Below are 16,824 nucleotides of genomic sequence, written 5' to 3' on the forward strand. Positions count from 1 at the left end.
CCAGCGGCTGCCGAAATCCCGCACTCCCCGCCTCGCCAACGTACGAGGCGCACAGATCGTCCTTCCCCCGTCGAGCAACACGCCGGTGATGAAGAACAGTCCTCGGAGGGAGATCAGAGCCAGAGCTCCAGCGGTAGCTCCTCTTCTTCCTACTCTGAGGGCTCTTCTGAGAGTGAGTCAGAATCGGAGTCTGAGGGACGCCTCAGAGCCACTCTCATCGCAGGAATGCAGCCTCAGACGGCGGCCCGGACTGAGCCCGAGCCCCGGGCTGGGACTGAGGCTCTGGCTACAACAGCTCCGGATGTAACCGAGCCACAGAGCACGGCGGTGCCTGACACGGCACCCCAGACCGATGTTCAGAACCGAGCCCCTGCTCGGTCCCGAGTCGTCCTCGAGATGGACAAGTCAGAGCTGATTGATGTCTTCAAGAGGGCTACTGAACGCAGCGGTCTAACGTGGCCAGCTGAAGCTACTCCGGCGGCGGCTGCGACGGACACGGCCTGGGATGATTTCGGTAAGGATCCGGACGCTCCCCGAGCCAAACAGATCCTACCCTTGGCTAAGGGTTTCACGGGGGCGCTCGGTGAATCCTGGGAGCACCCCTACACCCACTCCTTCCTACCCACACATAAGAAAGAGCTTGATTGTGTCGCCATGAAGAAAGTGGGTCTGGAATCTCTGCCCGAGATGGACAGATTCCTGGCTTCTCATCTCCTACATGTCCCCGAAGTCGCCCCACCGAAGGAGCCGAAATTCGCTCTCACACAGGAAAACGACATGTCCACAATGGTGAAGAAGGCATACGCGACGCTTACGGGCTCCGTGAAAGCCATTAACGCCATCACACTACTCCAGGGCTCTGTCTCCCACATTTTCAAAACATCGGGAGAGGCATTGAATCTGGAGCAGCTCTACGAGCTACGGAGGCTCCATAAAGAGGCGCTCGCGCTGACAAGGTACAACACGGAGATGACGGGAAAGGCTATGGCTACTCTAGTAGTACTAGAACGGGCTAGATGGCTAAACCACTCCGAAACCAAAGAGAGAGCCTCTCTCCTGGACCAACCCATCCTGCAAGACAATCTTTTCTCTGGCACGGTGGCCGATCTCACGGCCAGACACGAAGACAGAGAGAAAAAGAAGCAGGCGGCGCAGGCTTTCATGCCGACGGAGAAAAAGCCTCCGCCAGGTAACAAAAGAAATAGATCCTCGTACGGCCGCTCTATGAACCGGAGGGACAACGAGAGGGAGCGCGGCTCCAGGCCTCCTTTCAAGGCTCCAGCGGCTGCCAGAGCCCCCTCTGCTTCGGGAGGCCAGTACCAACACCGACAACAGTCACAGCAGGATCGCAAGAAGGACACCGGGCCTCACGGTCAGCCTCCTTCCGCGGCGGCGGGACGGAAGCGTCAACGCCACACGCACAACAACAAGCAGCAGCGTAAGTGACATTGCGCCGAGCCTCGGGGAGACGTTGATGGAATCCGTCTCCCTCCGCCCCCACGTTCTGGGAAGAGCTTACGCTGGCGGCGTAGTAGCCTCGGGCTTTACGCCACTGGCGCAGAGAGCACCGGACAGGATGAGCGTTGTTGCACCGATTTTTGCGAAAAAGATGTCGTTGCATACTGTACCTCCCCTGTCCCCCTCCCTGATTCAAATAAAAATGTTGTGTGGAACAAAATGTTTGAATCCTTGCCAGAACACACGGGGTATGAGCCCACTGCCACGCAGGTCAATAAAACGACCCGCGGCAGTGGGACGAAACGCAGATATTTTGACAGCGCATCAGAGCGCTGCAAAAAGGCACAAGCACCATGCCAGTTTGATGGCCCCGTCGCTAGGGGGCGCCGTTTTACCACGGCTGAACATGGTGCCAGTGTTAACCAAGGTAACACAATGCCTGCCGCGGGAGGCACCCACTCTAACTCAAAAAAGAGTAGGGCTGACAATAAATCCTCTGACGCGGTGCGTTTCAAAATGGATAGAGTGCGGCGCACACACCTGGGTGGTGGACACCGTGAGAAAAGGCTACAAGCTGCAGTTCTCCGCAGAACCACCCACATTCGAGAAGATAATATTCTCTCAGGCAAGCGGACAGGCAGCCGTCATTTTGCGAAACGAAATAATTTCCCTGCTGGCCAAGAATGCCATTCAGGAAGTACCTCCAGATCAGAGCCTAAACGGTTTCTACAGTCGGTATTTTCTGGTAAAGAAAAAGGGGGGGGGGATGCGTCCTATTCTGGACCTCCGAGCCCTCAACCGATATCTGAAGGATTTTCGTTTCAAGATGCTGACAAATGCGGCACTGTTACGCATGATACGCAAAGGGGATTGGTTCACGTCAGTGGACCTCAAGGACGCCTATTTTCATGTCCCGATTTACCCGCCGCACAGGAAGTTCCTGCGGTTCGGGTTCGGAGGACGGGTTTACGAATACCTAGTTCTCCCTTTCGGGATGTCCTTGAGCCCCCGAGTGTTTGTGAAGTGTACTCAAGCGGCCATAGCCCCTTTGAGACAACGGGGAGTTCGCATAGCGAGCTATATCGACGACTGGCTCCTGCTTGCGCAGTCGGAAAGCGAGGCACGACTCCACACCAGCTGGGTAGTGAGTCACCTGCAGTCTCTGGGTTTCAGTCTGAACTACGAAAAGAGCGTGCTCATACCAGCGAGGTCAACAGACTTCATAGGTTTAACACTGAACTCTGTCTCCCTCACGGCTCGGCTGTCACAGGACAGAATGACTTCCGTTCTGAAGTGCGCGAGCTCGTTCCAGGTGGGACGCAGGGTCCCTTTTCGTATGTGCCAGAAAATGGCGGGACTCATGGCTTCCGCTATAACCGTGTTACGGTTAGGCAGACTGTACATGAGACCTTTTCAGAGGTGGATGCTCTCACTCAGGGTGCCCAACGATCGCCGTCATCGCCTGGTTACAGTCCAAACGGAGTGTATATCGGCGCTGCATCCATGGAGAGACAGGTCATTTCTTTCCGAAGGAGTGTCCATGGGTCTGGTCGTGTCGAGGAAGATCATCACTACGGATGCCAGTATGACTGGGTGGGGCGCCACCCACGAGGGCAGAACTGCCAGGGGAGTGTGGGGCGACGAACTGAGGACCGCCCACATCAACTATCTAGAGCTGATGGCAGTATGGTTAGCCGTACGACACTTCGAACCCCTCATCAAGGATTGTCACGTCCTGGTCAGGACGGACAATACGACGACCATGTGCTACGTCAACAAGCAAGGGGGACTACGATCCCGCCTGCTGCATGCACTAGCACAAGACCTGACTCTGTGGTGCGACACACATTTGAGGTCAATCAGAGCCTCCCACGTCCCGGGGATACTGAACAGGGGAGCGGATCTTCTGTCCAGAGGGAGGTGCCACTATGCGGACTGGTCCCTACACGACGCGGTGGCAGCTCAGCTCTGGGACAGGTTCGGCCGTCCACAAGTGGACCTGTTCGCCTCGGGGGAGAACGCGAAATGCCCGGAGTTCTTCTCCATAGCGGGACAGGAGTCTCTGGGCCTAGACGCGCTAGCGCACGTCTGGCCCGGAAGTCTGCTGTACGCGTTCCCTCCCATTTCCCTGATATCTCCAGTCCTGGAGAGAGTGAGAACCCAGGGCCTAGCGGTAATACTGATAGCTCCAGGGTGGGGCTCTTGGAGGTCGGAGATATCACCTCTCCTCTACGACCATCCGTGGCAGCTCCCGCTGCGCAGGGATCTGCTGACGCAAGCGAAGGGGGAAATCTTCCATCCACGGCCGGAAGACCTGGATCTATGGGCTTGGCCCGTGAGAGGATGAACCTTGACGCGGAAGGCCTGCCGCAGAGTGTCATCGACACTATACAGAGTGCGAGAGCTCGGTCAACCAGGGAGGCCTACGACGGGAGGTGGCGTGCGTTTGAGAAATGGTGTCTACAGACGCAGGCGGTGCCTTTTCAGGCATCTGTGAAAGTGATTCTGTCTTTCCTTCAGAGTCTGATGGACAAGGGCCTGTCTTACAACTCCCTGAAGGTCTACCTGGCGGCTATTTCGGCCTGCCATGTTGGATTCGGGAATGGCACTGTCTGGGTGCACCCTCTAGTGCGTCGGTATATGGCTGGTGCGATGCGCCTCCTCCAGGTACCGAAGTCTATGGTTCCTTCGTGGGACCTCGCGCTGGTTTTGGACTCCTTGTCTCGACCGCCATTCGAGCCATTGGCGTCAGTGGGGCTGCAGTTTTTGTCGTTGAAAACGGCGCTACTGCTGGCGTTGGTGACTGCTAAACGGGTCGGTGACATTCACGCTTTTTCAGTGAGCGAGGAGTGCACACGTTTTTCCGTGGACAGGACGAGGGTGGTCATTACGACCAACCCGGCTTTTGTGCCTAAGAACCAGTTGACCACCTGTATACCGGTGGACCTGGTGGAATTCTGTCCTCCTCCTTTTTCCTCGGCAGAGGATGAGAGGAGGCATACTCTGTGCCCTGTACGGGTTTTATGAACTTACATGGACAGGACGGCGGCACACAGGAAGACAACTCAGTTGTTTGTGTCCTGGGCCCCCAAGACCTTGGGGAAGGCAGTATCCAAGGTGAGGATCTCACAATGGATAGTGGAAGCCATAGAACGATCTTACTCGGCCAGGGGTTTGCAGCCTCCCATAAGGTTGAAGGCGCACTCCACGAGGGGTATGGCGACGTCCTGGGCTCTCTCCAGGGGAGTGTCTATCCAGGAGGTGTGTACGGCTGCGAGCTGGGCATCCTCCTCGACGTTTGCCAATTTTTACAGATTGGATGTGACGGCTGCGCCAGTGGCGCATGCTGTCCTCAGCGTGGCTTCAAAGTAAGGTTTGGATCTGTCGGGCCTCTGAGTGGAGTGGCCCTGGGTCCGAGGTTCCTTCCTTTTTCCGCCGGCTTTTTGAGCCGGGTGGTTTTTCGCTCCCGTCACCCTACAGGCAGAGGTCGGGACCCGTGAGTCTAGACTTTGTGGTGGCAAGAAGGGAGTGTATCGGGTCTTCATAGCGAGCTTCCTCGTGCAGTTTAGTTTAAATTAACTATAGGTTACGAAGGTAACCCTGGTTAATTAAATAAACAAGCGAGGAAGCTCGCCAAAACGCCCTTCTTGTAGGCAATGCCTCATGAGAAGGTTCCACATGTTTGAAGTGGGGACTAATTGGTTTATTGGCACCTTTATCACCTTTACCTGGGGGGGTGGTCAAGGTGCACCTTAGTCCCAGACCCAGCCAATGGATTGCCTGTGAGTGTATTAGAATGCTTCTGTGATCACGTCAGAAGACGCAATCTTCATAGCGAGCTTCCTCGCTTGTTTATTTAATTAACCAGGGTTACCTTCGTAACCTATAGTTAATTGTCTCCACCAGGCCGAAGGCACCGTTAACCGATTAATAGTCGATGCCAAACTTTGCACACACACTCCCTGGATGCCAACGATGAACCTCTGCCCCACATTTTCCAGAACGGCCTGTTATAGCGCCACCATGAGGCAGCTTTTCACATTTCTTACCTAAAACTGCACCGATCTGCGTGAAACGTTGCATGCACACTCCCTAGAGGCCATGGACAAACCTTTGACCTGCATTTTCCGCATCTGCCTTTTATAGCGCCACCAGGAGGCCGACTTTTGTAAAACACATTTTTTGATATTACTCCTCCAGATTCTGTCCAAAAATCTCACAAATCGTTACACAGTATCTCTATGGTCATGTGCTCAAGTCGGATCTGTCCGATATTTCATATTCCATCCTAATTGGCTATAATTGGCTTTCACAGTTTGCAAGATTGCCCCATTTTGAACAAAAGCCTCAAATCATGAACGCAGCATGCAATTTACGTGAAATCTTTCACACATTTTCTTACTAGGCTGAGGAATATATCGCACCCTTTTCAAATTGGCCTCTTATAGCGCCACCAACAGGTTGAAGTCATCCAATTGCCATCAAAGGCAAACATGTTTATATTACTCCTAAACATTTTGCCAAACATCTCACACAGTCCTATCCTCCTGGTGGAGACCTGTGCCCAGAAGGGCACTTTTTCTAGTTTCTCTCTGTGCATGCCTGAATGCACAGACTGCTATGAATGACGGTCACAAAAATGTATTTATTTATATGTGGACTGAACTGAATATGTAAGTCAGAGAGACTACCTAATTCCTGTTATAGTGTGCGTTATTTGCAAAGACCGTCGGAGGAGGGACTGTCGGAGGAGGGGGGGGTGATTTATACGAGCAAAGAGGAACGCTGCGGGCAGGTCAGAATTCCCTTCACAATCATATAATATAAAAGTGTGCGCATCCTGGCGCTTATTCACTATTTCAGGAATAAATAGCCTTGCACAAAAATGAATTGTCTATTCTGTAGAGTAGACTGTACGGCTCTGGGTTCAGAGTTCCAGTGATCCAGCTGTGTGACACTGTATTGTTCCACCACTTTTGCTTTGGCAATGTAAACGTATGTTTTCCCATGCCAATAAAGCCCTTTGAATTGAATTGATTCACGTCATAAGTGATGGCGGAATGTGGCGTCGCTTTGAAATGACAGTGGAGTACATTCCGATTCTAGAGGCAAATCCACTCCACCACTCTGTCCTCGCATCGAATCCTCTCCTCACATTATATGAAGATAGGTTGAAAAGTGGTGAAGTGGTCCTTTAAATATTTGTTCTAATTCCTGGAATTTCTTAGATTTGTCTTTGTCATTACTTCATGACATCACTGAAATGAATGATGACTTCACTGAAAACACAATCATTGGATTTTGTTCTTAATTCATGAAAGGTTTTGCTTTTTTTAGATTTGTTTATTAATGTTTTTAAATAATTATAATTAAAACCCAAATGTAGAAAACAAAAACTAAAGGAGACCCAAAACAATGTGTCCCACGACCCACACATGGGCCCCGACCCACAGGTTGGGAAGCTATACTATCATGACAGAACAGATAGACACACTTCCTGTGTGGGTGTGCGTGCGTGCGTGTGCGTGCGTGCGTGCGTGCGTGCGTGCGTGCGTGCGTGCGTGCGTGCGTGCGTGCGTGCGTGCGTGCACACCCATGACATAAAAATACTTCTTATGTCATGGGTCCCCCCCCAGGAACTAACTCTAACTGGATGGGGAGAGGGAGAGAGAGAGAGAGAGTTAGAGATACAGAGAGAGAGAGAGAGAGGCTAAATTCTGCATGTATTCTCCAAAGAGCTTTACGCACGCACGCACGCACGCACGCACGCACGCACGCACGCACGCACGCACGCACGCACACACACACACACATGGTCACACGCACGAAAACTACAACATTACGTCAGATCAGCCATCACTTCACCCTGGAGTATGTATGACGCTTAAATCCAGGTGAAGGCAGTATGTATGAGGCTTAAATCCTGGTGAAGGCAGTATGTATGAGGCTTAAATCCAGGTGAAGGCAGTATGTATGAGGCTTAAATCCAGGTGAAGGCAGTATGTATGACGCTTAAATCCAGGTGAAGGCAGTATGTATGAGGCTTAAATCCTGGTGAAGGCAGTATGTATGAGGCTTAAATCCAGGTGAAGGCAGTATGTATGATGCTTAAATCCAGGTGAAGGCAGTATGTATGACGCTTAAATCCAGGTGAAGGCAGTATGTATGATGCTTAAATCCAGGTGAAGGCAGTATGTATGACGCTTAAATCCAGGTGAAGGCAGTATGTATGATGCTTAAATCCAGGTGAAGGCAGTATGTATGACGCTTAAATCCAGGTGAAGGCAGTATGTATGACGCTTAAATCCAGGTGAAGGCAGCATGAGTGTATTTTTATTTATTAGGTCTTTCTCTGCATTCTCTGTAAATCTGTTTCACCTGCAGATGAGATGAAATGTCGTGGTGTGATTCACTTGGAATGTTTTCACAGTGAAGGACTCAGCTATAGTATATGTGCCTACCACTTAACACCCACACCACCAGAGACATTATTTTCCAGTCCAAACAGGACGGTGGGTTTGATATATAAACGCCACAAGGCTGGCTCACTTGATAAACATGTTAAACATGTTAGTGGTGACACGACTGTCAGGGAACTTGCTAGATCGTCTCTGGTTCTAGATATGAAACGGCGTAAAGTGCCGTCCTGGCAGCAGAGGGCGAGAAGTTTCTTGGGGTTTAGATAGGCTTACCATACGTCCTCTTTTGCCCGGACAAGTCCTCTTTTGGGGGGCTGTCCGGGCTGTCCGGGGGGGTTTTATAAATTCCTTCAAATGTCCGGGGTTTTACACGCATCTGTACACTAACAGACCATTCAGACCAAAGTGTATTACAATGCACGTTCAATGGTTCGTAGTGGAAAAACACTGTGGGAGGCGGAATTTCAGCCCGGATCCCTGAATGTGTATTATTCATAACTGCATGCGCGCTGACAGCACTGGTCCCGATAGCAGATCAGAGAAAGGCTCGCTGCTGCTCCGCTGTTGCAGCGCTGCATAGACTGTTGTCTCTTGCTCTCCGTGAGGAAAGCTTGAATTGCAAAACAACTATCTCATCATTGACATGCAGAAAAAGTATGCTACTGTTTTCTTACCTATGTGACTGACCAATGAGAAGCAGATTGTATTGTCTGCAAAGGAACTATGTGTCTGTCACAAATAAAAGTTTTCCTGCAAGCCCATGTCAACAACACAGACATGGCAGCTGTGCGCGAGGTGAGTCCTTCTGCAAATTAAATTGACCCAATATTATTTTGTACAACCAAGCAAAGCATAAGATAATGATGGTTTGGAGAATAGGCTGGTCTCTCTTTTTATAAGAGAAGCCATTGCATACAGGTTCTCAAACCTTTTAATTTCAAGGACCCCCATAACTGAGAGTAAAACTTCATTCCAGATTCCATTTGTACAGTATCAGAGTTAAAAGTTATTAAACTAATTAAAGGGTCCATTTGGTTCCATTTGTACTAGTTAAACCTCAGAGTTACAGACCTGTAAGGGTCCATTTGGTTCCATTTGTACTCTCTCAGAGTTACAGACCTGTAAGGGTCCATTTGGTTCCATTTGTACACTCAGAGTTACAGACCTGTAAGGGTCCATTTGTTACACTCTCAGAGTTAGACCTATAATGGGTCCATTTGGAACCCCTTCAAGGAACCATGAGGGTCCCTGGATCACACCTTTGAGAGCCACTGTAATATAGAGCATATTTGATTAAATTTAGGAGCATACCATTTGTTTTTGTTATAGATTATTTTGACATGTTATAGATTATTTTAACCCTAACCCAAACAGAACCGCGCAAGCACGACACATGCACACGCACGATGCGCACGTGCACATGCACGCGCACATGCACGTGCGCATGTGTCCTCTTTTTGGTCATTCAGAATATGGTAACCCTAGTTTAGAAGAAAGCCCAACCTTAAAATGGACTCACATGCTACTGGGTTTGGGGTGTCGTCAGATTGGCCTGACCTCAATGACCTCTGTGTGAGAACTGGAGTATCTCTGTGCTGGGTTCGACCCGACTCTGAATCTGTAGCAGTTTCTGAGGACATTATTACCAACTGTTTGATCTCAGTAAGGAGTACTGTTATTGATATACATTATAACTGTTTGATCTCAGTAAGGAGTACTGTATACTGTAATTGATACAGAACACCATAACACCGTATCTCATACAATATTCAAGAATGATGCAGTTGATGAGGATACAATAGTCACCTTTACAGTCAAAGCCAGATTACAGGTCCTTCCAACCAGACTCAATCTCTCTCTGTGGTACCCTAACACGTTTCCTCCTCATTGTCTGCACCATGACCACAATTGTTGACCTATTAGGACATACATTCATATGTTTCATCATCTGCCAAAATGTATAAGCACTCATGTGTTTCAACTGCTATGTTCATGCACAATAATGAAAATGATGCCTTTTCAGATGTCACAGCTAATACACCAGATATGGTTGTTGTTGATGAGGACAGTAGAGAAGTGACCATTTTGGAAGTGGCATGTACATTTGACCACAGCCTGGAAGAGGCATTCCTTACCACGGTGCTTAAGTAAGAAATACATATTCAGCCCCATGCTCGAATGCCCCCGCCCCCCCTGTCAAAAACAGCTAAAATTCCTAAAACAAAAAAAGGGAGCAAATGAAAAAAAGATTACACTCACATTATAATTTCTAACAACCTAAAACATGAACCTTGTTTGAAAAAAACTAAAGTTGTCCTTTAAGGATGCTATTATGCCCAGGTGGTGGCGTAACCGTCTGGGCACCCGACTGGTAATCCAGTCGCAGTGTGCCGCGGGTTCGACTCCCGAGCCCGACACGGCCTTTACTGCATGTCTTCCCCCATCTCTCTCCCGTTTCCTGTCAGCCTACTGTCTGTCCCTTCAAAAACCAATAAAAGGCGTAAGCCGCAAAAAAATATCTTTAAGAAGGATGCTATTATACAGCTTGGCTACTTCTCATATTTGGAAGCCTCGGTAATGTCCATAAATCAGTCGTGAGGGGCCTGCAGATTGCAGGCATGCCCAATAAGCCGAGAGCTGATCAGGCATCGGCAACATTCTGTTCAGTGTCTGCAATAATTGTCAGTCGCCACATATGGAGAAGGCGATGCTTTCTGTACCCGTGATCTGTATCCTGAAGCACTCGTTGTAGAGTTTTGAGCATCCACAATTGTTTATGTTCAAGAATTTCTTGTAAAATGTGAATGCAAATAAAGATGTTAAATGTGTGCGTGTGGACTTACAGGAGCGCTGGCAATGGAAGGAGTTCGGCGGAGAGTCAACAGAGCCATCGACCTCCTGTTGGATGAAGGTTGGATGAGGGTTGGATGAGGGTTGGATGAGGGTTGGATGAGGGTTGGCAGAGCTGCAGAGTCTTCCGTCAGCGTTGGTTCGTACTGTAGGAGTGTCAGCTCTCTGAAATGATTTGGAGAACACAGACGATTAGATAAATATCAGTTATGATATTAAATGATGATGAATGATACAAAAATATATATATATAATATTTAAAATACGTCGGGTCTGATGTGTGTGAGGATGGGGGGGGGGGGGGGTGAGGATAGCAGCTCCACAAAGGAAATAAGAATCGACATAGCAACGTCTGCCATGACTGACAAGACTGGCTTGTCATCAAACGGTGGTCCGTGGCTCAGATGGGTCTGAGAGGCTAAATGTCATCATATGGTGGTCCGTGGCTCAGATGGGTCCGAGAGGCTAAATGTCATCAAATGGTGGTCCGTGGCTCAAATGGGTCTGAGAGACTAAATGTCATCAAACGGTGGTCCGTGGCTCAGATGGGTCTGAGAGACTAAATGTCATCAAACGGTGGTCCGTGGCTCAGATGGGTCCGAGAGGCTAAATGTCATCAAATGGTGGTCCGTGGCTCAGATGGGTCTGAGAGACTAAATGTCATCAAACGGTGGTCCGTGGCTCAGATGGGTCTGAGAGGCTAAATGTCATCAAACGGTGGTCCGTGGCTCAGATGGGTCTGAGAGGCTAAATGTCATCAAACGGTGGTCCGTGGCTCAGATGGTAGAGGCTAAATGTCATCAAACGGTGGTCCGTGGCTCAGATGGGTCTGAGAGGCTAAATGTCATCAAACGGTGGTCCGTGGCTCAGATGGGTCTGAGAGGGTAAATGTCATCATATGGTGGTCCGTGGCTCAGATGGGTCCGAGAGGCTAAATGTCATCAAATGGTGGTCCGTGGCTCAGATGGGTCTGAGAGACTAAATTTCATCAAACGGTGGTCCATGGCTCAGATGGGTCTGAGAGGCTAAATGTCATCAAACGGTGGTCCGTGGCTCAGATGGGTCTGAGAGGCTAAATGTCATCAAACGGTGGTCCGTGGCTCAGATGGGTCTGAGAGGCTAAATGTCATCAAACGGTGGTCCGTGGCTCAGATGGGTCTGAGAGGCTAAATGTCATCAAACGGTGGTCCGTGGCTCAGATGGGTCTGAGAGGCTAAATGTCATCAAACGGTGGTCCGTGGCTCAGATGGGTCTGAGAGGCTAAATGTCATCAAACGGTGGTCCGTGGCTCAGATGGGTCTGAGAGGCTAAATGTCATCATATGGTAGTCCGTGGCTCAGATGGGTCCGAGAGGCTAAATGTCATCAAATGGTGGTCCGTGGCTCAAATGGGTCTGAGAGACTAAATGTCATCAAACGGTGGTCCGTGGCTCAGATGGGTCTGAGAGGCTAAATGTCATCAAACGGTGGTCCGTGGCTCAGATGGGTCTGAGAGGCTAAATGTCATCAAACGGTGGTCCGTGGCTCAGATGGGTCTGAGAGGCTAAATGTCATCAAACGGTGGTCCGTGGCTCAGATGGGTCTGAGAGGCTAAATGTCATCAAACGGTGGTCCGTGGCTCAGATGGGTCTGAGAGGGTAAATGTCATCAAATGGTGGTCCGTGGCTCAGATGGGTCTGAGAGGGTAAATGTCATCAAATGGTGGTCCGTGGCTCAGATGGGTCTGAGAGGGTAAATGTCATCAAATGGTGGTCCGTGGCTCAGATGGGTCTGAGAGGCTAAATGTCATCATATGGTAGTCCGTGGCTCAGATGGGTCCGAGAGGCTAAATGTCATCAAATGGTGGTCCGTGGCTCAAATGGGTCTGAGAGACTAAATGTCATCAAACGGTGGTCCGTACTCCGTGGCTCAGATGGGTCTGAGAGGCTAAATGTCATCAAACGGTGGTCCGTGGCTCAGATGGGTCTGAGAGGCTAAATGTCATCAAACGGTGGTCCGTGGCTCAGATGGGTCTGAGAGGCTAAATGTCATCAAACGGTGGTCCGTGGCTCAGATGGGTCTGAGAGGCTAAATGTCATCAAACGGTGGTCCGTGGCTCAGATGGGTCTGAGAGGCTAAATGTCATCAAACGGTGGTCCGTGGCTCAGATGGGGCTGAGAGGCTAAATGTCATCAAACGGTGGTCCGTGGCTCAGATGGGTCTGAGAGGCTAAATGTCATCAAACGGTGGTCCGTGGCTCAGATGGGTCTGAGAGGCTAAATGTCATCAAACGGTGGTCCGTGGCTCAGATGGGTCTGAGAGGCTAAATGTCATCAAACGGTGGTCCGTGGCTCAGATGGGTCTGAGAGGGTAAATGTCATCAAATGGTGGTCCGTGGCTCAGATGGGTCTGAGAGGGTAAATGTCATCAAATGGTGGTCCGTGGCTCAGATGGGTCTGAGAGGGTAAATGTCATCAAATGGTGGTCCGTGGCTCAGATGGGTCTGAGAGGCTAAATGTCATCAAACGGTGGTCCGTGGCTCAGATGGGTCTGAGAGGGTAAATGTCATCAAATGGTGGTCCGTGGCTCAGATGGGTCTGAGAGGGTAAATGTCATCAAACGGTGGTCCGTGGCTCAGATGGGTCTGAGAGGGTAAATGTCATCAAACGGTGGTCCGTGGCTCAGATGGGTCTGAGAGGCTAAATGTCATCAAACGGTGGTCCGTGGCTCAGATGCTGAATTAATAAATAATGGACCTTGATGTGAAAAAGGGTTGAAAACCAGCACTCTAAATAATGTATGCAACAAGGTGAAAAAGCAACAGGAGTCCAAAGAACAAGAAATAAATAGAAATACACACACACACACACACACACACACACACACACACACACACACACACACACAGACAGACAGACAGACAGACAGACAGACAGACAGACAGACAGACAGACAGACAGACAGACACCAACTTTTATCATAGAATTATAATAATAATGATAATGTAAAAGACTGTTGTTGTTCTGCTATATTCTAAGTATTCACTACACATTATTATATTATATTATATATTGTATTTATTGACACCACGGATAAAACTATCCCTGAAACATGACTGCCACGTGACTAGGATGCTAATTATATTAGTAATATAATTATGTCAAAGAATGTTGTTTTGTTGTTTGTAAATGTTTTCAGGAAATGGAACAGAGACGCTACAGTAACATTTTATATGATGATGATGTAACGTAATGTAGTTCTGTGGTTATGTTTATGTAATGTTATATATTCATGGTATATGTATAAAATATAAATATGTTAATTATGTTATTATGAGGAAATGAAAACATCGCTACATTTTCTCTCACCTTGTTGTTGTTCAGCTGAATCTTCCTCCTCTTCCGTCACACACACACATACTTTAACCTTAACGATTTAAACATGTTTTACTGTGGTTGTAGTTTTAGTTTCAAAGGTTTTAATGTAGTTGTAGTTCTAGTTTAGAGAGCTTTAATTCTTCTCCAGAAGGAGTTTGTTTTACTACGAGACACTCCTCTCTGCACATGCGCACTGGCGACGCCAGGGTTGCCAGGTTTTGCGAGGGAAAACAAGTAAACCAGGCCTAAGAAAACTATTTCCAATAAAAATAGATTTATTTTTAAATGGAATTGTGGATTTTAAAAATATATATATTTAACACAAATCTCGTCCCTGGCATAGAATATTTACATATGTGGGTCTAACTCTGCAGACAACACATCATTATTTCACATTATGTAGAATGGGTACATTTCATTATATTTCAGTATGTAGAATGGGTACATTTCATTATATTTCACAGTGTGTAGAATGGGTACATTTCATTATATTTCACAGTATGTAGAATGGGTACATTTCATTATATTTCACAGTATATAGAATGGGTACATTTCATTATATTTCACAGTATGTAGAATGGGTACATTTCATTATATTTCACAGTATGTAGAATGGGTACATTTCATTATATTTCACAGTATGTAGAATGGGTACATTTCATTATATTTCACAGTATGTAGAATGGATACATTTCATTATATTTCACAGTATGTAGAATGGATACATTTCATTATATTTCACAGTATGTAGAATGGGTACATTTCATTATATTTCACAGTATGTAGAATGGGTACATTTCATTATATTTCACAGTATGTAGAATGGGTACATTTCATTATATTTCACAGTATGTAGAATGGGTACATTTCATTATATTTCACAGTATGTAGAATGGGTACATTTCATTGTATTTCACAGTATGTAGAATGGGTACATTTCATTATATTTCACAGTATGTAGAATGGGTACATTTCATTATATTTCACAGTGTGTAGAATGGGTACATTTGACATTTTCCCCCTCACTGTATATGTTTCTTTTCCCTTTTTACCTCCTTTATGATGAATTCCTGTTCTGTTCTTTGGCTATATAGAAGTGTCTATTTGTACGTCTATAAATGTCATGATGAATTGAACATGGTGGACCCTCTTGTAAACAAGTGTAATGCTTTATTGGGTCGTCCACTCACAGTTAACAGTCTTTGTATTGAGTTGTGCTTTAAATGTACTGTAATTATGCAAACTGTTAATACATACTTCAATCAATCAACATTACAGAAAACAAGCACAAAGTCGCTTATAATTAGCGGACATGGCAACAGTCAGGGAGATGTGAGAGTTCCTATTGGCTGTTCGCTGCTCACATCCGGTCTAAAGCCCGCCTACCGTATTCGGTAAGTTTTCCACTGCCACACACAGACCGTTTCCGTATCCGCTCTGGACCGGATATGAATGTAACTGATGCCAAAGGTTACCTTAAACATTAAAGAAGGGATAGGATCAAACCAGTGACGTCACGGTCTCCTCCGATAGGCTCGTCCTCCTTTCTCTGCAGAGAAAAGTGAACATGTCCTTATAAGGAACACAGGAGTTCCTTAAAGGAAACGTCCTTAATTATTAACATGATTCACTGTTTCTTTTATCTGATTTCCCTTCACAGTGACATTAGTATATTCATTAAAATATTATTATTAATTATATCACAGTGACTAGGATTATATTAATTAAAATATTATTATTAATTATATCACAGTGACTAGTATTATTGTAAGCTATACAGCGCTACATTTACATTATATTCTGAGTGACAACTGTAGCCTATTTATTTATAAACATTAATTTGTAACGTATTATAGTGTGTGTTTCACAGCAGTTTTTTCTTTTTTTCTTTTTGTTTTTTTCAATTCCTTGATTCAGTATTTAATGATAAAATGATATTAATTTCTCCTTCCTATTCAAACCCATTGTAACTTCATCATTTTAACTATGATACATTCATTAAAAAACACCTGGTGTCTCATATTGTCCTTTAATTATTATTCGTCTTCTGAGCTTCTGAAGGAGGCGGTCGCACTTTTTTTCTCTCTCCCTCCCTCGTGTTTTTGCCTGCTGCTGTCTGTCTCCCAGAGCGTCTCTTCTGCACTAGCCTCGGAAACCCAGACGTTTTTATTTCCAGGGAGAAAAAAAAGTCTGGGTCCGAGTCCACTTCAAATTGGCATAGAGCAGCGCAAACGTCGATCACTCTCTGCTGATTTCTGATCGTCTGCACCTTTGTTAAATTGACACACACGCGCACACCCGTACACACACACACTCTCTCTCTCTCTGTCGCTCTAAGTAATTAGTCTCATGTCCAGCAGCTGCGCACAGTTTCTGCCGGCGGATCCTGCCGGGAGCTGCCTATGCCATAGAAAGCATAGGTGCATGAGTTCCAGGCTACTTCTGCACTGTCTCTTCGAAACCCGAAACTATCAAAACATGGAATTAATCATGGAATTAGTGTGCTGGACTCTGTACGTGATAGACAACATTTTAAGTAAATTGGGTTCTGGAGAGCCCGCTCAATGGATGGATCTTCCCGTGCAGGTTATACTCAAGACTACAAGACTTGGTGTGTAATGTGCATGAAGATCCTCAGCGTAGAAGAGGTATAGCCCTTTCCACACCTAAGCGCAAAACGGTCGACAGCCGCGCACTTCTTAAACTGTGCGCAGCTTAAATTCCGAGTTTTTAGACAGCTGG

The 16,824-nt window shown here is 47.2% G+C and overlaps 1 protein-coding gene across 3 annotated transcripts in view; it reads right to left on the reverse strand.

Annotated features, from left to right (window-relative positions):
* The window catches only part of LOC306917884 (protein phosphatase Slingshot homolog 3), a 68,258-nt gene extending 53,967 nt beyond the window's left edge, over positions 1-14,291 (reverse strand). For all 3 annotated transcript variants that reach the window (XR_013789264.1, XM_079530776.1, XM_079530775.1), the window contains exons 1-2: positions 14,074-14,291; positions 10,721-10,892 (exon numbers count right to left, since the gene is read on the reverse strand). Coding sequence is in view for 2 of the 3 variants with exons in the window: in XM_079530776.1 (XP_079386902.1) it covers positions 10,721-10,768 (48 nt within the window). In the remaining variant the exon portion in view is untranslated. The remainder of the gene's footprint in view (positions 1-10,720; positions 10,893-14,073) is intronic.
* Positions 14,292-16,824: the final 2,533 nt, after the last annotated feature.

The sequence above is a fragment of the Electrona antarctica genome (assembly GCF_951216825.1).
Source record: "Electrona antarctica genome assembly, contig: scaffold_73, whole genome shotgun sequence".
Taxonomy (NCBI): Eukaryota; Metazoa; Chordata; class Actinopteri; order Myctophiformes; family Myctophidae; genus Electrona; species Electrona antarctica.